This window comes from Acomys russatus, chromosome 21 (genome assembly GCF_903995435.1).
Source record: "Acomys russatus chromosome 21, mAcoRus1.1, whole genome shotgun sequence".
Lineage (NCBI taxonomy): Eukaryota > Metazoa > Chordata > Mammalia > Rodentia > Muridae > Acomys > Acomys russatus.
In genome coordinates, this window is record NC_067157.1 from 55533743 (window position 1) to 55554237 (window position 20495).

The 20495-nt window shown below is 43.6% G+C and overlaps 2 protein-coding genes across 3 annotated transcripts in view; both read left to right on the top strand.

Moving 5' to 3' along the window:
- Positions 1–20495, top strand: part of Qki (QKI, KH domain containing RNA binding) — a 1257190-nt gene that overhangs the window by 616886 nt on the left and 619809 nt on the right. The window lies entirely within an intron of this gene.
- On the top strand, positions 17359–19296 carry LOC127204995 (polyadenylate-binding protein 1-like). Its single transcript, XM_051164114.1, has one exon. The coding sequence runs from the start codon at positions 17359–17361 to the stop codon at positions 19294–19296; it is 1938 nt and encodes a 645-aa protein (XP_051020071.1).

Sequence of the window (20495 nt, forward strand, 5' to 3'; positions counted from 1 at the left end):
GAGACCCCGTTGAACACCTTCTACCCTGTAAGTTGTCTAGAGGGTAAGTCAGCCATGCATAGAGTGACTCTCCTGGCTGATCTCCCAGCCTTGCTCTATACATTTCTGCATTGGTGTGAAGCAACAGGCTCCAGAGTCATTAGCGACCATGAGGAGGATGTAAAAATATGCACATAATTAAGAGTAAATCCTGTACATAGAAAGATCCAATTATTTCCACAAGCACCTGCTTTAACTCTTCTACTCGTAAGTGCTAAAACCAGATTCGATTACTTAAATATCAGTGTTGGACATCATGTGACAAACATGAGGACAGAGCCTTGGATTGGCATGATTGAAAAAAGTAATGAACAACCTTTGTCTAGAGATGTCTAAATTTTCAGCTAAATGAATTCTTTCTCCAGGTTCTTCATGAGCTGGCTGTAGACACAGTGACATGTATGTATATATATATATTAAAGGACCCCCGGGGATGGCAACAAACACTTAGTGTGGTCATGTGTGCATTCAAAGTACATATTATGAACTCAAATCTGATCACACAGAGTTAATTTCTAGGCGTATGACATGAGCTCCTGGGGAAAATGTCAGCTAAATTACATGTTTGCAGACTCCACAGGCACTGTTCTCTTCAGCCCACAGAAGCAATGTCCTCAGAAACGAAAGCAAAGAACTAGAAACATCACGGTTCTGTTCACAGCCGCATGGAAGCGTCAACAGCCTAGATGTCCATCAGTTGAGAAACAAGTAAGGGAAATGTGATGTGGATAAACACTGTAGGACAAGAACACACAGGATGAGGGAGATACAGTTATTAACCTGAGAACATGCCGTGTCATCCACTGAAGGGGGCGACTGAGAAGCATGTGAGATGGACTCCACATTGTTGCACTTGGTATATTCTGTTGGTAGTACGGCATATTCTGTTACAAGTCTTTTTGCTTTGTTTTTTTGTTTTCTGTTTTGTTTTGTTTTGTTGTTTTTTTTTTTTTTTTTTTGAGACAGGGTTTCTCTGTGTAGCCTTGACTGTCCTGGACTCGCTTTGTAGACCAGGCTGGCCTCGAACTCACAGAGATCTGCCTGCCTCTGCCTCTCTGAGTGCTGGGACTACAGACGTGCACCATTGTGCCCGGCTCTGTTCCAACTCTTTAATTGGAAGATGGGAACGAGTCAAATCATCGGTTCCATCTGAGTCACAAGAATCTGTGTGCATTTTCCTTTCTTTGTGTTCTATCTTCCTTTTTTCCTCTTTTCCACCTCTTCCCCCATGTCTTCCTCCTCCTTTTCTTCTTAATATGCCCAGTGAAATGAAAACCATATAATTTTTATTGCCATTGTACCAAGTGATACCTTCTGAGAAGATACAAGACTGCTGAGAACTCCGATAGAAGACTTCCAGCCTCTGTGTCTAAAACAGTGGCTGGAAGCTCAGCTGTCAGCCAAGGGTTAAAGGAGTAGGAGCTGCACACAGGGAAGGGGGGGAAATGATGTTTGAGGGTTTAATCTCCTAAGATAATCACACTTTTGCCGTGCTCTATTGTACAACATGTCTCCTTAATGATATTTTCAAATTGCCCCATCAAGCCTGCATGAAATATTGCCACCGAGGGCCGTTAACTACATCCTATTACTTCGAGCCAGGAAGCTTTGTTTTCATACAATTAAGATCAAGGATTAAAACATAAAGTTTGGCAACTTGCTCAGAGGCTTTTCTAACTTCTAATCCCAGCTCCTCACCAGCATGTCCTGTTCATTCAGATTTGAGAAAATCCTGCGGTTCAGAGAGAGGTAGTCCATGCTCCATTTGTGGCTCCTTTGTTTGTCCTTTGCCCAATGTCCAGAAACGGGGCTCAAATGTTGTGGCAGGGGCGGGGGGAGCAGCCAGCCTTCTGAGGGCTGATGACATGGAGGCTACGTGGGCTGCAAGTCAGAGTCTACTTAGAGGTGGAGGGTCCCTCTGAGAAGCTGCATGCTGGTCAGCAGCCATACGGTGCTGCTGTGCACACAGTGGCCCAGCTTGATTGCAGGGCTGTGTTGCCCAGCTGGCACCTGCAAACTTAAGTGAATCCACAGGACACAGTCAGAGGCCCTGTCACTAACTGTAGGTAGCAGGAAGGTTAAGAAGAGCTCCTTTATCCTTTCACCCTGAAGATGGGTAGAAAGTGGGAAAGACCCAAGTCTCTCTTAACTCTGTGATGGTTCCTGTTTCTGTGACTGAAGCAACAAAAACGGACGAGGTTTATTTTAGTTGATGGCACCGGTGATGTCCATCCACCATGGCAGAGAAGGAATGGGGGATCCGAGCTGCTCACAACGCTGCAGCCAGGAAGCAAGAAAATGAAAAGAGGGAGTAAGATAAGCTTCCACCCCCACCCCCTGCCCCCGGCGACTGTCTGCTAAATACAGGCTCTTTTGTTTCTAGCACTACGAGATAGGGTAAAGTCCTGGCGGGATTAGTGGCCCATCAATTACGTCAGTAGACGACACCTTCCTGGGTGTTTCTTAATCTGACCAAATTGACATCAGACTGAACTAGTGCAATCTGTGCGATTGGGTGAATGGAAATTAGACCCAACAGCCTTCTTGTTGTGAAGGGACCCTTGAGTGTGCCTTCAGAAATTATTTTCTCTGTTGAAGAGAAAGCAGTAAAGTGATGAGTGTATGGCCAGAAAGTCAAGGTTTGAGAGTATAAGGTACAATTAAGGAGCTGGCTGGGGTGTGCTAACCATCCCGGTGTCCGCCTGGCTCAGTCGTTTCTTCTCCCCACTCCCAAATGCTCAGATGTACTAACTAGCCGAATGTGGCAATTAGACATTCTAGAAAAACAAAAACAAAAACATTTCATCTGACAGACTCCTTTTCAAATCTATACTTTTGACTACAGGGAATCAGAAGGATAGGTTTTCATCACGTGATGTTACTGTTCACCACACACATTTTCAGTGAAATTTTATTTCAATTTTATGCATTTTAGCTCCACGTGTTTACTTCCGCTTTTGCCAAATTTCTCCTAGTTATGATCCTCGGTGTTTTAAATTCTCCTTAAAAATGTATTTCTTTGGAAGAATACATAGAGGGGACAGTTATGTCCCATCTCATACCATTTAGAAGGCAGAGTGCTCCTTGAATGGGAGCTACCTGGTCTGAGTACATCCTGTATTCCAGGGATTTTAGAACAACACTCAGAATAACAGTGATTGTAGCTTTAGATCCCACTGAATGCATGGGTAAGAGTCCCCAGGGGTTCCTTCCCATGAGGACTTAGTGCTATTGATCTTGTGGTTTCTATCTTTGGTTCGTGGTTTCTGCTCCTTAGCTGTCACACTAATTAACTCAGGATACAGAAGCATTGCAGACAGCAGATCATGTAAATTTACTATGTTTCTTTAGTGGGGACTTCCTGGCTTTCCTGCCCTCCCTTCCTGTAATGCCACATGTCCCCTGTTGTGCTGGATGCTCTGGTGGTGGCATATGGCCTGAAATAACTTTGGAGTCAAGAGAACAAGATTGGACTTTCAGCAGTGAAGATTTATGCATGAAAAATGTCTGTATCTCAAAACATATTTTGTGAGTTAAAATGGAAGGCAGAGTCCCTCTGCCTGAGGTGGCAAGCAGGCCATATGTCTGTGAGATTTACTTCCTTGTGGCCATCCCTGATATACCTCCAGCCTCAGCCGTCATCAGTGATTGTTCCAGCAAGGCAGCATGGCGTCTCTCAGCACACTCCCAGAGGTAACCATCTTCATAATTACTGCAGAGATCCCAGCCTAAGAGATGATGAAGACATGCAAACGAAAAACAATGCAGGGAAAAAGTAGCCAGGCTATGCACATAGGTAGGTCAACTATTCAAGAATCCTATACCTTACAACTCAGTCATGTTGGCAGCGGTGAGTTGTGAGGTGCCATGTTAAGCAGCGTGATGAGGGCCTGGCTCCTCAGAGTGTATGTGCTGCTGGGTAACACCAGAGGCCGTTGGCTTTCAGCCCAGTGGCCTGTCATGCCTTACTCTACTTTGGCCTTCACTGCTCTCTTTAAAACGTGTTGCATTAGCCTGTTTCATTTTCTGTTCCCTGCCTCTTATTACTTATGAACATTACACCAGCAATAATTGATTTATGCTAGGCTTCCATTGTGTTCACTAGAAAATATAACTCATTTTGTTAAATTGACTAAACCTCACACGTCTGTGCAACGAAGAAAGCAAGCAGGTAGGGAAGGAATCATTCACTTCGACATCCAGTTTTCGAAGGCTGCCCTCCCTTTTCCTTGCAGAGCACCCGTTGTCACCCACATTGGAATCCCTTCTCTCAGTGCTGTGCAGAATGGCACATCCTTGGTTGGAGTCCATCAGTGTCATGTGTGTCCATCCAAACACAAAGATGCTGCTTGCCAAGCAAAATCCCTCTATTTCCCAACACAGTGGCCTTTTATCAATAGTGTTGCTTATAAGGTTATGCTCTACTCCACAAAGGAATGTCAACCTTTTCTTTGACACATGTTGCTAAAAGCAGCTCATTAAATATGGGTTATTGATAAATACTACTGCTTCTGCTCCTCCTCGTGTTGCTCCTCCTCTTCTCCCTCCTTCTTCCCTATCCCTCCCATTCCTCCTCCCCCTATTGGGAAGGAAGTCCATATGCTTGGCACACTCCCTTATCTGATGGTACAAACTGTCCCCAGAAGAAGCCCTCTACTCCTGTATTTTACCATGGCTACACAGTTTAATGACACCTTTGTATTCTAATGGGATGACATAGATTTGGTGACATCCTGGGGGTGGATGAAACAGACTCTGATTCTTCTTGAAAGATGAAATTTTATTGTCTTTTCTGTGTTGCTGTGATAGAACACTGGTCAAAAGCAACTTGAGCAGGACAGGATATATTTCATCTTACAAGTTATAGTCCATTTCTGAAGCAACTCAAAGCGCAAACTTCGAGAAGAAATCACATAAGAACACACTCATTAGCCTGCTTCCTCTGCTTCCTTCAACTTTCTCCATCGTCCTCCATCCTCCTTCATCCTCTTTCATCCTCCTTCATCCTCCATCTTCCTTCATCCTCCTTCATCTTCCTCCATCCTCCTTCAACCTCCTTCATCCTCCTTCATCCTCCTCCATCCTCCTTCATCCTCCTCCATCCTCCTCCAACCTCCTTCATCCTCCTCCATCCTCCTCCAACCTCCTTCATCCTCCTCCATCCTCCTCCAACCTCCTTCATCCTCCTCCATCCTCCTTCATCCTCATCCATCCTCCTCCATCCTCCTCCATTCTCCTTCATCCTCCTTCATCCTCCCCCATCCTCCTCCATCCTCCTCCATCCTCCTTCATCCTCCTCCAACCTCCATCATCCTCCTTCATCCTCCTCCATCCTCCTTCAACCTCCTTCATCCTCCTCCATCCTCCTCCATCCTCCTCCATCCTCCTTCATCCTCCTCTATCCTCCTCCATCCTCCTCCATCCTCCTTCATCCTCCTCCATCCTCCTTCATCCTCCTTCATCCTCCTCCATCCTCCTCCATCCTCCTCCATCCTCCTTCATCCTCCTCCATCCTCCTCCATCCTCCTCCATCCTCCTTCATCCTCCTCCATCCTCCTTCATCCTCCTTCATCCTCCTCCATCCTCCTTCATCCTCCTCCATCCTCCTCCATCCTCCTCCATCCTCCTTCATCCTCCTTCATCCTCCTCCATCCTTCTTCATCCTCCTTCATCCTCCTCCATCCTCCTCCATCCTCCTTCATCCTCCTCCATCCTCCTTCATCCTCCCTTATTTTCCTCCATTCTCCTTCATCCTCCTCCAACTTTCTCCATCCTCCTCCAACATCCTTCATCCTCCTTCAACCTCCTTCATCCTCCTTCAACCTCCTCCATCCTCCTCCAACCTCCTTCATCCTCCTCCATCCTCCTCCATCCTCCTCTAACCTCCTTCATCCTCCTCCAACCTTCTCTATCCTCCTTCATCCTCCTTCCTTACACAACCCAGGCCCACCTTCCAAAGGCTGGCATCGCCCACAGTGGGCTGGACCCTTCTACATCAATTAGCAATTAAGAAAAGGCCCCACAGGCCAATCTGAGGGAGGTAGTTTCTCAACTGACATTCTCTCTTCTAGTGTCAAGTTGACAAACCTAGCCAATATAACCTCCCTCCCAGGTAAATAAGCAAAACCTTTGTTTTATTTATTTGTAGAGATTTATAACATAACTAGGAAGGGCAAATAGGTGCTAGATTTACATAAGCTGTCACATAAGGCATGTGGTTACTACTTAAGAGAATAACATCATTAGGCTGGGAAGATGGCTCAGTACCAAACCCACGTTTTAAAAAAATGCAGGAGTGGTGGTGCATGTTTGCAATCCCAGCATTGTAGAGGTTTACAAAGGCTAAACCAGAAGCCTAGCCTACTCCACCACACACACACACACACACACACACACATGAGAGAGAGAGAGAGAGAGAGAGAGAGAGAGAGAGAGAGAGAGAGAGAGAGAGAGAGAGAGAGAGAATTGATTCAATGATTACTCTGACTTTTCTACAGTCACTGGCCTAGCTTTGATGGGTTGCATTTGTTTGGTGAAATCAACTTCTGCTCCAGCACCAATCCCACCTCCCCCCCCCCCAAGCTCACTCTACCTCATGTATTCTCTCAAAACACCCTGTGGGAACCTGACCTCTACTCCTGGAATTGTTGCGTGACAGCCGACTGCAAGACAGTATGGAGGTTACTACAGTCCAGGGGGACTTAGAAGGTATGACTTGGTTTATTCTGGTTTTCTCAAGGCATTCGTACTTTGGCAATAGGCCTGAGTGATGAGAGTGAGAGAAGAGGCTAGACTCAGCCATGTGAGTGTTTGCCGAGATGGCAGTCGAGGAGCCATCTGCATAGAATGACAGATCCCTGGGGGAGGTGATGCAAAGAGACTCAGAGCTGAGACCTGGAGTGTATGAGGAGAGAGGAGTGAGCCATTGTGAAAGAAAAATGGAAGGGCATCTGCAGGTCTTAATGGTGTAAGCTCATTGTTCAAAGGGATGGCAAATGCATGGAAATTGGCAGTGGTTTGGACCAAATGGTATAAAAATCGATACTTTTCATTAACAAAGTGCTTTGAAATTTGATTTGATCTCATTTGCAGGCAGTATCATTCTAAAGGGGATATTTATGCTCCTAAGTTCAGGCACAAAAACTAGCATTAATCAAAAAATATTAGCTCATTATAATTTTTCTTTGCTTGAGTCGACCGTACTATCTGCAGATATATCTATATAAAAATCTATATATTGAGAGAATGGTGGTGGTAGGGTAAAATAAAAAAAGTTGCTTTGATGATTAAGTGGGTGGTTGGTTCCTTTAACATTCTGAGAGCAAACACAGCCATCAGTATGAATCACTGCACTGATGAGTCTAATTCCTCTTAGTTCCATTGCAGCAGACACTCACATTCCAATCCTTCACGGACAGCTCAGTCTTTGTCACATCTTCAGACATAGTCTAGCATTTACAGGGGAGGGGTTTCAGTGTGCTGCCATGGCCAAGAGAGCAGAACCCTTCAGAGGTAAACTGGCAAAGCAGAAAGCTTGGCCAAATCTCTTCAAAGCTGGCAGTGATGACAGTGATGACTGGCTGCCCTCATGTGTGTGGCGTCAGTGCCACGCACTTGTATGACCCTGGCATTGTGGAGGAGTGGACCCTGCAGAAGTAGAGACTTTAGTGTGATTCTGTTAATAAGCAGCAAAAAATGGAACCGAGGGCAGTGCCAATCTCGGAAGCTTTTCCATTGTAGGATGTTGAATGTGGCTGTGCTTTTAGCCTTGGAGGAAGCCACACCACACACATAAACATATAAGCAGATATGTCATTCATGTGCACATGCGCGCACACACACACACACACACACACACACACACACACACACACACACTCAGATGCCACTCTCCTTAGTACAGCATGTGAAAATTTGGAGTTGTGCTCACAACTACCTTAGAAAAATCCTTCATTTCTCTTTTTGTGGAAAATTTAATATGAGTAAAATAGATTACTTCTATTTGTCTAGATCCTTGAAGAATCTGGGAAAGTTGGGCCATGGGAAATCTTGGTGTGCATGTTGTACCTGCCAGGGTTGATGATCAGCCAAAGAAAGGCTTATGGTAATTTGTCTGTACTTCTGACTGCAGCCATGACAGACTATCGTGCATCAGGTAGCCTAGATAGTAGAACTTACGTTTGTGAGGTGGAGTCTGAGATCGAGGCATTATCTGGTTCCCCCCCCCCCCCAGGCTATGAAGATGATCTGTCTTACTCTCCCTGCCCAACCCCACCTGACTCTGAGTCACTGGCACACTGCATTTCCTGACAATCCTTGTTTCGTAGACATTTTAGCCTCCATCCCCACCTGGCATTCTCTCTGTGCACATCTGTGTGTCTGAGTGTCATCTGTTTATGTGGATGACAATACTGGGCCAGGGACTTGGACTATCCCAGTGCAACCGGATCTAAGTAAGAGCACAATGTAGAGAAGTGGCATGTAAGACTTCGATGTATAAATGTGTGATAAGTGCACTTTTCCTATCACTCTTCTGGCATTCTTCCAGGACGTACATCCAGCTGTAACATACATTTAATTCATCATAGCAAACCCTGTGTCTCCACATTGGCTGTGCAGCACCACCTATTCTGCGGTAATACTCAGATTGTATTTCATCTCTCTTTGATTACAACTAATCCTGAGGCTGAGCTGTACAGCGTGAAGGATTCTGCCTCCCCATCTTAGAATGTCCTCCAAGGGAATCTAGCCTCCACTGTGTGATCAAATGGAAGCATCTACATTGAAAACACCTCCCGGGAGGGTACAAAAGCCACAGACTCCAGCCCTATAGAAGAAAAGCTGGGGATAAATACAAATTGGCCCTGTGTGACCAGGGCATTCTGACTCCTTAGTCAGGGTTCCTATGACCCTACGAGAACGTCATGGGTACACAAAGAGTTGTAATCAGTAACAGATTGCTATGTAAGCTACAGAGTCATGGAGATTGTTAGACAGTAATGGAAACAGAATTTGGTGTCAGAAGTGGGGTAACTCATAACAGAAACCCAGAACATATGGTGTTGGCTTGGGAAAACAGAAACCTGCATGTTAGCAAGAAGACTGTCAATGATCCTGATGGCCCTGTGATTAACACCTGGAAAATAGAGGCAAGCTCTGCAGCTGAGGAGCCTTTGACAAAACTGATGTCTGTAGGAACAGGGAAGATAGCACACATGTAAACAAACCCATGGCTTTGACTTAGAAAATTACCAGATAGCATTGATGTACTATCACTCTTTGGGCATTTAATAATAAAACGTGAAGAGAAAGATAAGATATATTTTAAAAGCATAATATAAAGATGAAATCCCAATGTGGGCCTTGCAGGTGTGAAAAACACTTTTGTTTCTCATTTCTCCTCTACTACACTGATAAAGGCTATCATAGAAGAGATGACTACCATGAAAGAGGAAAAACAGATGCTACTATAAATGCGGAATCAAGGACAGAAGTCATAACAAGAGTATGCAAGTAGAAAGCCTCCATGAAGAACCTAGGAAGTTTGAAGAGGTCACAAAATACACAGAATTTCTAAGATTCTTTAAAAGACATTTTATTGATTTATTTTTACATGTGAGATGTTTTTCCTGCAATATGTCAATGCACCACATGGACCGGCAGAGACCACAGGAGGATGTCAAAGCATATGGAACTAGAGTTACAGATGGTTGTAAGCCAACATTGGGTGCTGGGAACTGAATGGCTGGTTCTCTGGAGGAGAAGCCTGTCACTAGAGCAATAGGCCATTCTTCAGGATCCAAAGATTCTTACTGGCATTTGCCCTAGTTTTTTTTCTCACAGCCAAAATATAGAGAAGTTAGTTTCAGAGAATATGTGGGTTCAATTTTTTTTTTACTGTGGGCTCACTTTATAGTTTCATAACTAAACTCCTAGTGTTATTTGAAAGACACCTCTTGGATGTGGCGTGGCCCTTTGCCTAAATTTTGGCCAGGAGTGTGCCATGAAAACTTTGCGGCGAGTCTTCCTAAGACGCCGTCCTTGTCATCAAAGACACCAACTTGTCTGAGTAGAGTCTCAGTCTTGCAGCTTCTCCCTCAACATGGCCTATACACAAGTGAAGACTCCCAGCTGTATATGCTGGGTAACATCTTGCAGATCAAAGTGAGTGTCCTTCCTAGGCCTGCCTAGATTTTTTGTGTAAAATATTGTAAACAAAGCTTGCTGTTGAAGTAGCCAAGAGGAGGGTAGTTCCTCGCTTAACAGTGAGCAGACAATCAACCATCTAGAGGTGACAATACGCAGAAGGATTTCCCCTGCCTCAGACACATCCCTCTAGATGGAATCCTCTATTTTCACTGGATATCACCAAAGTGCATCTGTTTCACGCACATAATTCAGGAGAATGGGTTATAATCTGAACAGGAACCGAATGTGCTGGTTCTGCACTTGCCTAGTGTTGGTGCATGCTAGGTTCAATACCTACCATTTAAAAACAAATGGGATCGGGCAAGAGGGAGAAGGAGAGAAAACAAAAAAAAAGAAAAAAAGGGAACTTGCATCTAACTTTGAATTGTGCGACACACACGTTATTGTGCCCTTCATCAAAGTATGATGGATTTCTCCTTATTTTGAACATGTATTCTGACTGAAACTGCTCACCGTTTTCTTCCGATCATAGCTGATGACATAGGGTGGTCAGCAAACACCACTCTTAGGGTCCTGTATGTAGAGTGAAGATGCAGTGACTAAAAGAGAGGAAGGAGCCAAGGAGGCCTTTGATGCCAGGCAGCTTCTTTCTCCGAGGCCTTTGTTACCGTCCCGCTTTCATTTGCGGAACACAGATGAGCGTTTGCTATGCGATGTGGATGAAAGTTTGGAAAAAGAACTCTGATGTGCAAAGAGTGGAGAAAGGGGAATGATTTAAATAAAGGCAATTTAAAAATCCCCAGCTCTTTGAAATTTCACATAGCTTTCCCTCCATTGGAATCCATAAGCTGCTCTCAAGGACCCACCTGAGACATAAGGCGCGCATCTGAGTGTTTTGGTGCTCATAGCTTTCTCTTTCCTCTCGTGTCCTCTGATTTTCATTTAGGGAGCTGTGAGCTATACCCACAGTTATTACTAAAATTGATTTTGAGTTCACCTACAGCTGCAGCCACCACTTCTCTGAGGCAGATAAAACATTCATTTATCAAGATGTCTGAATTGAATAAAAAAGCAAAACAAATACCAGTAATGGCATTGCTTGCCTACATGTATTTTTAAGGAAGAAACTCATTTTTTTCTAGCTTCAAGTGTCCCTCTCTCCCTCCCTCTTGCGTCTAAGTATCATGTGCCAGCAAAGAAGAGTCCTGAGTAATAGATGCCTCTTTAGGTTGTGTGTACAGGCAGGTACACTGGGAAGAGACAGCCTGTGTGCTGCTGGAGTTTCTGTAGATAATTACATTACATGGACTTGTAAAATGTCAGGCATAAAATAATAAACAGGACCTTGGGCTTGCCTGAGCTTTCTAATGCAGTAGAGCCATCTATGGAGCACTCATCGCCTCTCAGCTTTCTGTCAGGGGGATGGCCTTTAGTCAGCAGCTCTTTCCTTCACAAAATCCTGCGTAGGCTAGCATTTTTCCACCCTCTCTACAGTATTAATTAAATTACATAAAACTGGCAGTGTTTAAATTCTGGCATCTGTATTGTCTCACTTAATTACACCCCTGGACTGCTTTCAAAATGTTTTCATTTGCTACAGGGACATCTATTGGTGAAAGGGAGAGAATCAGATGGTAGGTACAAACCATCCTAGTACTTGGCCCACCCACCCTGGCTGAGTGCTTCAGCAGGTTCCCTGTCCTGGACCACTTCTGTCCAGTTCTGAGGAGCTTTAGCTGGACAGCAGTCATAGAGATTTATCTTGCATTAGGAAGGTTTTGGCATTGGGCCTCAAAAATGAAATACATTTTTTTCCTATTCTAACAACTTTCAAACTCGTGCAAGAGCACTGTACAGCAAATGCATTTCCATCTTTGGTATCAGCCAGCAGCAGCCTTACTGTGGACACTGTGGGCCCAAAGTGGGGGGCCTTACAGCTCAGGTCTGGGTTTGGCCAGGTCACAGCAGACAGTTCACTCAACAGACAGACAGCAAGCTTCCCAGTGTGAGGCCATAAGAGCATAAAACAAATTCCTCCCCCCAAATAATCATTTTTGTAGTTCTCTTATGAAATTACATTTTCTTTATTCTTTGAGAATTTAAAATACTAGATTTTGTTAATTTTCACCTCTCTCCCCTGACTTGTCTCAGTTTCCCCACATACCTATCTATCTCTTCTCTCTGTCACCCTCTTTTAAAACAAAACAGAACAGATGCGGAGTGCAGTTTGTGTCAGCCAACTATTCTTGAGCATGACACATACTCTGGAGTGCGCTTTGATGCACTCCCTTAGGGAAAAAGCTCTTCCACTGACAGCAACAATCAAAGACCAGCACCTCCTTATCTAGAGGTGGAGCTTTGTGCCTACCTTCTGCTCTCCATGCTCAGATGTTGTCTGGCTTACGCTTGTGCAGGTTGTGGGCATGTTGTCACCATCTCTGTGACTTCATATGTGTGCATCTGCTATGCTGTCTGGAAAATGCTGCCTCCTTGACGTAAGCCACCACTTCTGATTCTTATACTCTCTCTACCACTTCGGAATACATCCCGGAGCCTTGGGGTATGTGTGGGTGATGAAGCCATCCCATTGAGGGCTGGGCATTCCAAGCTCTTTTATTTCCTGTGTGAGTCTCTGTTTTAATTACGATCTATTGCAAGGAGAACCTTCTCGGATGAGGGCTGAGCGATGCCGTGCTCTGCAGGTATAACAGTATGTCATTAAGGGTCATTTTATTGATATTTCTATTTAGCATAATAATAGCAGGTAGCTTTCCCACTACAGCACATCATCTGTCTAGCCTTGGCTTCTTGACCTCATTGACTGTGTAAGGAATGGGTCCTATTCAATGGAGCTGTCATTAAGTCTAATAAAAATGTGTGGTTACTCTCACAAAATCGTTGTACTGTCTGGCACATCTTGAAAGAAATAAGGATATTGCCGTCGCTCTCAAGGTCCATATCTGGGTAAGACTGATGATTCTTGTCCTCCAGCACTATGAACTTTAGTCAGAAATAGGAGTACTGATGATGTCATTTCCAAATCTGTACATTTCTTGCACTTTGATTCAATTCCCCAAAGCACACTCTAGTTTTTGTGAGGCCATTGGATGTGACTTTTGTGTTGAGGTGTAGCTTTATAGATAAAATGTGTGGTGGTTTTTTCTCCCATCTATCTTTAAAACTTACTTCTCCTAAGTCACCACTCTTATTGCTACCAAAAGTATCTCTAATAGTTTAAGCACACAAGAAGCACCATGGTCCAGCTGAAATAAGCCCACAGCCTTTTCATTAAACCAAAGCCAATAGGAAAATTCTGAAACGCATCAAGGTTGGTTTTATGTCCTTCAATTAATTACTGTGGAATAATTAACCCTGAGCTGAAGGGAAGGAGGAATGAAATAATATTTAATTTGTTCTTATGTGGAAACATTATTCTCTCCTCCTGATAACAGAAGCCCATGCACTGTAGCTTCATTTCTGTTGCTGTAATAAAACACACTGACAAAAAGCAACTTAGGGGATAACTGGTTAATTTTAGCTCACAGTTCCTGGTTTCAGTTTATTATTCTGGTGGAATCAATGACAGGAACTTCAGAGAGCCAGTCACATCACACCTGTGGTGAAAAGCACAGATAAGTGGGCACATACAGTCTCACTCTCCTTTTTACTTCTGTTCAATGCAGTGTCTCCACTATTTCAAAGTGGACCTTGTACCTAGGGAGTGACACCACTCACCGTGGGCTGGATTGTCCCACACAATTAAGTTAATTAAGACATGCCCACAGGCCAACCCAATGTAGACAGTCTTTTATCAAGACCCTTCCAAGATAGTGCTAGAATATGTCTACTTGACAAGTAAAGCAAATCAGAACACATTGCTTTTAGGCTTTTTATTTGGTAATCAATGATTTTTAAATAACCAATGGCATATTTGAATTGATGGCTGCATACCCACGCTTCATAATGCCTGTTATCGGATTTTGATGCTTTAACCACAGAACTCAGCTTTGTCTAAGTAGAAAAAGAGCAGAGATCCTAGACTAAAAATACCTAAACCCAAATCACTATGGCAAGGTACCATTCCAAAGGTCTTAGGAGCACTTCTTGTATTACAGAACTATTTCAGCATGTATTTAAAATCTGAAATAGTTTAAAGCTTACAAAATTCTACTTACATTTATCTATAGGGAAGTTAGTGGTTCTGACCTGACTCTGTAGGGTGACATATCCTTGACATTAATTTATGTACACTAACTTTTATGGATGTGTTTTACTGAGAACTATGATAGCTAAGCATTTTTTAAAAAGTCATTGTCATCACTTACCATACCAAATAATTGCCATATAAAATGCAATTACAGTACAGTAAAAGCTAATACATTTGTCCTCCCTTATAAAAAAAAAAAATCTCTGAGAAATAGCACACCGGAGACACATAGGCAAGTCTCACAGAGAATTCAACTTTGTGCTACATCCTGAGCTTCTAATTGTTTGGCCCTTCATCCTGCATGTTATTGTGATTAGGTTGAAGCACTGCTTTTATATTTCTTATCTGGAAGAGATAATTAGATATTTTTCACTGTGAAATAATTTACATTAATGGGCCATAACTCTCAATATGTGGTTTTAAATTGCACATTTAAATAATATAATACCTGTCTCCTTTAATCTGGCCGTAATTGTCTCCATGCAGTCATTTTATTTTCCTTTAAAAAACACAACTGACTAAAACAACATACTAAATGTCTTCAGTTTATCACTTTGAGATTTTAGAAGAGGTGATATTGCCATCTTGTTTGGAATTTTCAGAGTCTCAATTGGTAAGATGAACGTGGTTTAAAATGAAAACAATAGGACTGTATCTCCACTTAAAGGCAGGATGGTTACACTAGGTACATGAAGAATACAGAATCCAGGGAGCATATTGGGCATGTGAAACACGTGCTTGGCTTTGGGCATGGGAGAGGTTTTTGTTTGCATTTGTTTTTAGTTCTTTTTCCATATGAACCAAAATACTATTTTGTTGGTCATTTAGAAGAGAAAATTGACTTACTGAATTGTATGCTAGAGCTTATTCTTAGCTTAGGTTGGTCAATGATCCTTCCTTTGGTGACAATCAGTTTTAATATTCTGTATGTAGATTACTTTGTGTATTTATCCTCTTAGGGATTTTATAGGCTGTGATTTATGGGCTGAGTTAAGTCCACATGATAGAGGAAAAGCCCAGAAAGAAAATACTTTAGGAGACAATATATCTATATAGACAACACCTGTAGATCAATGTTGTTATGATAGATTGTAACCCACAGAGTTTCACAACTGAAAATTTGGTTGCATGGAACTAAGCTTTGAAACAACATGAGATACCCTCTGTGAGAAAGCCTGGCTGATTCTGGATAATTGATGGCCGGGGATGTAGCTTAGCAGTAGACGGAGGGAGTACCTGCCTAGTGTGCACTAGACCCTGCTCCCTTCTTTAGCACCACAGAAAAAGTGGCAGTGGCAGTGAATAGCTCTGTAAAAGCTGACATCAGTAAAGAATATTATTTTGTGCTTTTTATAATACTTTAGGAGCTATTGAGATTCTAATTTCTAATGAATTGAATTGGCAACAAGATGTACATTCAGGCAAAGATCTTCAGGGGTTATGAAACAGTAAGTTATGATTTATAATTGACAAACAAAAGTGACCTTCTTTGAGTTGCTTGGCTTTTTAGAAATTCAGTGTCTTGTTAAGAAACATGTGGTGTTACTGGTGGCATTGAACACACATTATGCCATTGTGCATATAAAGTGTTTTGGAAAGTGTAAACATTTATTGACACACAAATACACTGATGATAATCATAAGTGATCCCACTAAGGGCCTGAGGGGATGCTTAAAATGAGGGGGAGATGCTCTTCACTCGTCTTCCCTTCTCCCATAGCTATGCCCTTGGCAGCTTATTAGCCACACCCCTCACCACCACATAACATAAACATCCCCAAGCCACTCTCTTCCTATTACTAATTAGTTGCATCTGGAATAAAGTAGCTGCCAATGGAGAGTCAATTCATAGCGCTCTAAATTATGAGTATTTTAATTAGACTGAAGTATGAAGTTTCAGCCTATCGTATATTATGTTCCTATTTTTGATGCACTCATGTGAAGGACTTACAGGAGACCACTTTTTTTTTGTATTCTAAAAGAAAAAAAATACATAAAATATCCAAACAGAATGATATAATTGTGCTCCAAGTGGTTTTTCCCTGAAAGTTTATACACTGAAAAATAATAACTGGGGTTATGACCTTTGGAATAATTATTGCCTTCCTCAATAGCCTCCAGAAAGTTTCACTTCTCCTTTTGACCATTTGAGTTTGTAATGGGGTGTCACCTATGTTCGTGAGAACACACACACACACACACACACACACACACACACACAAAGTTTGTAGTGGGGTGTCACCTATGTTCATGAGAACACACACACACACACACACACACACACACTCAAAACAAAAAAACCCAAACACAATTTATTGACATCTTGATCATGGACTTCCAAGCAAGAAATAATATTCCTGTTGTTTATGCTTTACAGTAATTTTCTATAGCTAACTACTACATTGACCTGGATCAAGATTTTCAGTTTGATTAATTTATAAGCTCTCAAAATCATTTGCAAAGACTCAATCTTCCACCATCTTCTGGGTCTGTATTGAAAGTTTGTTTTTGCAAAATGAATAGAAAGCTACCTCAAAGGGGATCTCTCTTCCCTCCCCTCCTCGCCCCTCCTCGCCCCTCCTTTTGTTTGCTCTCTCTCCCTATTAGTGCAAAGTACACAAAATGTCTGCTTTAAACTCAAAACAAACATTTATTATCTCATCCTCCCACCATTTAAAAAAATAATAAAAGAAAAGGCAACCCTCAAATCCACGTCTTTTCCACCACTTTGAATAAGCAAGGGAGACCACCCAAAAGCAACCAGGCATAATCAGTAACCGGAACCCAGTTGGGGAGGTGGGTTTCTACCGGGGCACAGCAGCTATGGCACCTCCGCCTCGCTCCCCACCGGAAGCCAATCCTCCCGCGCTGCAGACCGCCGAGTTCTTGGCCGTTGAGGCTTTCCATTCCGGTTGACTTCTGTTCCTGCACTGGTCCTTCTTCCTGCTCTGCCTTGTGCAGACATGAACCCCAGCGACCCCAGTGACCCCAGCTACTCCTTGGCTTCACTCTACGTGGGGGACCTGCACCCCGATGTGACCGAAGCAATGCTCTATGAGAAGTTCAGCCCGGCTGGGCCAATCCTCTCCATCCGGGTCTACAGGGACAGGACCACCCGTCGCTCCCTGGGCTATGCCTCAGTCAACTTCCAGCAGGTGGAGGACGCTGAACGGGCCTTGGACACCATGAATTTCGATGTGATAAAGGGCAAGCCGGTTCGCCTCATGTGGTCTCAGAGGGACCCATCTCTGCGCAAAAGTGGAGTTGGCAACATATTCGTCAAAAATCTGGACCGATCCATTGACAGCAAAACACTGTATGATACGTTTTCTGCCTTCGGTAACATCCTTTCATGTAAGGTGGTGTGTGATGAGAACGGCTCCAAGGGTTATGGATTTGTACACTTTGAGACACAGGAAGAAGCCGAACGAGCGATTGAGAAACTGAACGGGATGTTTCTAAATGACCGCAAAGTGTTCGTTGGTCGATTTAAGTCGCGTAGAGACAGGCAGGCCGAACTTGGAGCTCGGGCCAAAGAGTTCACCAATGTTTACATTAAGAATTTGGGAGAAGACATGGATGATGAGAGACTCCAGGGTCTCTTTGGCAAATTCGGGCCCGCCTTAAGTGTTAAAGTCATGACTGATGAAAGTGGAAAATCCAAAGGATTTGGATTCGTAAGCTTCGAACGGCACGAGGACGCACGGAAGGCGGTGGATGAGATGAACGGGAAAGACCTTAATGGGAAACAAATCTATGTTGGTCGAGCTCAGAAGAAGGTGGAGCGACAGACAGAACTGAAGCACCGATTCGGACAGATGAAGCGAGACAAGCACAAGACTGAGCAGGTGCCACAAGACAGAAGCGTCAGATGCCAAGGCGTCAACCTTTATGTGAAAAACCTTGACGACGGCATCGACGACGAGCGCCTCCGGAAGGAGTTTTCTCCCTTTGGTACCATCACTAGTGCAAAGGTTACGATGGAGGGCGGTCGCAGCAAAGGATTTGGCTTTGTGTGTTTCTCCTCTCCCGAAGAAGCTACTAAAGCAGTTACGGAAATGAATGGTAAAATTGTGGCCACCAAACCACTCTACGTAGCTTTAGCCCAACGCAAGGAGGAGCGCCAGGCTCACCTCAGCAGCCAGTACCTGCAGAGAATGGCAGGCACTGCCGCCGTGCCCAACCTAGTCATCAATCCTTTCCAGTCAGCACAGGCTCCTTCAGGTTACTTCATGACGGCTACACCACAGACTCACAACTGTGGGGTCTACTATACTCCTAACCAAACTTCTCAGCAAGGACCAAGCCCCCGTGGGAATGCTCGAGGTGCCAGAGCGACTCTATTCCCAACTATGTCTAGTGCCGTCCATCCATCTAACATTAGTACATCATTTGCTACGTCAGGACCAGCTCCCTCACAGGCCACACGAAGTATGTCAACATATCGTGCTGCCAACACATCCACACAGATGACGGGCTTACATCCTGCAGCTGCTCCTGGGGCCCGCACAGTTACCCAGTACAAATATACTGCTGGAGTCCGAAATCCCCCTCAGCATCTGAATCCACAGCCACAAGTCACCACACAGTGGTCAACTGTACCTGTTCAAGGTAAAGAATCTTTGACTGCCTCCATGTTGGCATCTGCGCCTCCTCAAGCCCAAAAGCAAATGTTAGGGGAATGGCTGTTTTCACTTATCCAGGCCATGCACCCTGCCCTCGCGGGTAAAATCACTGGCATGCTGTTGGAAATTGATAATTTAGAACTACGCCACATGCTTGAGTCCCCAGAGTGTCTCCACACCAAAGTTGATGAAGCCATAGCCGTACTGGAAGCCCACCGAGCTAAAGAGCCTCCCTATCAAGCAGTCAGCACTGTTGCTGGTGTCTCGACCACCTAAAATTGAGGAGAAGAAGACATCAAACTCCCGTGTCACTGAAGAAAAATATTGAGACATCAAAAGATTATGAAAACAAGAAGCAAGCTGGAAACTAAATAAAAAGGAAATTGTAATCTTCTGTGCCATGTCAGTGCCAGGTCTGGTGAGCATTCAAGCCCTGGATCACTTGGCTTAAGACAACGGATAACAGAAACAGTGAAATTTTAAAAACAAATTAATGTTTTAAAGACCTTGGGAAAATGATTTTTTTTTTTAGCAAAGTGCAAAAATTTAAAGTATCTCTTACTTCAATTGTAATTCAGATAGCACCAGATGTCAGTTCTGAGCAATAGAATTGATAACTAAGCGAGGACCATGATTTGGCTGGCTTGTAACATCCTTGCTCTACTAAAGCTTCCTTAATGAGTAAAAGGGGGAAATAAGTGCATCACTGTTGGTTGGCCACTACCACCTCTGAGACTTCCGGCAGGCCAGTGCTGTGTGCAGCCAACTGTATTCCTACTCATTTGTTGCCATATGCAAAGCACATGCCTTTTGTAATTCACAACCCTGTTGATTAGTGGTACCAAAGAACCACCTTCAACTTAGAATTGAGTGTGTGGCATAGACTACAGAAAGTGAATTGTAAGAGCCATAAAAAGTTACATTCATAGTCTCTGGGCATCCGCTTTCTTAGCATGAAATGAACTAACTTATCTAAATATGTGTCGTCTTCAAACTCAAGCTAACATCCAGATTGCATTTATGCACTGGCATCTCGCTGCTGTGATGGGACTTTGGAAGATGCAAGAGTCCTGCTTTTTTGGAACTGTGTTTTGATGGAACAGATGAGAAGTTAAAACAGAATGGGATCATTAAAAAGCATGCTATACAAAAATAGGAAGAAAGGAGCTGGGGGACATGGAGATAGAGGGTGCTGCTTGGGGGGCATAGGGTTAATGTGAGTTTTCAGGCCCTGAGAAAACCCAGAGGGATTTCAGGCAGAGAGGCATGCCCTCTGAAGCAGGTGTGAGCTAGGTGTGCTCTGGAGCAGGAGGGAGCTGGGGCGAGTGGCTTTCTCCACAGGAAGGAGGATTGGAAAAGAAAAGCAATATAACAAAAGGGTTAGTTTTCACAAATACCGATCTACACAATAAAGCTGTTTTCACAAATACTATTATATTTTTTAAGTTTATTTTTTGTGGTTGAATTATTTTTGT

Excerpts from the sequence above, each read along its gene's own strand:
- LOC127204995 (XM_051164114.1), top strand. The coding sequence starts at position 17,359 with ATGAACCCCAGCGACCCCAGTGACCCCAGCTACTCCTTGGCTTCACTC.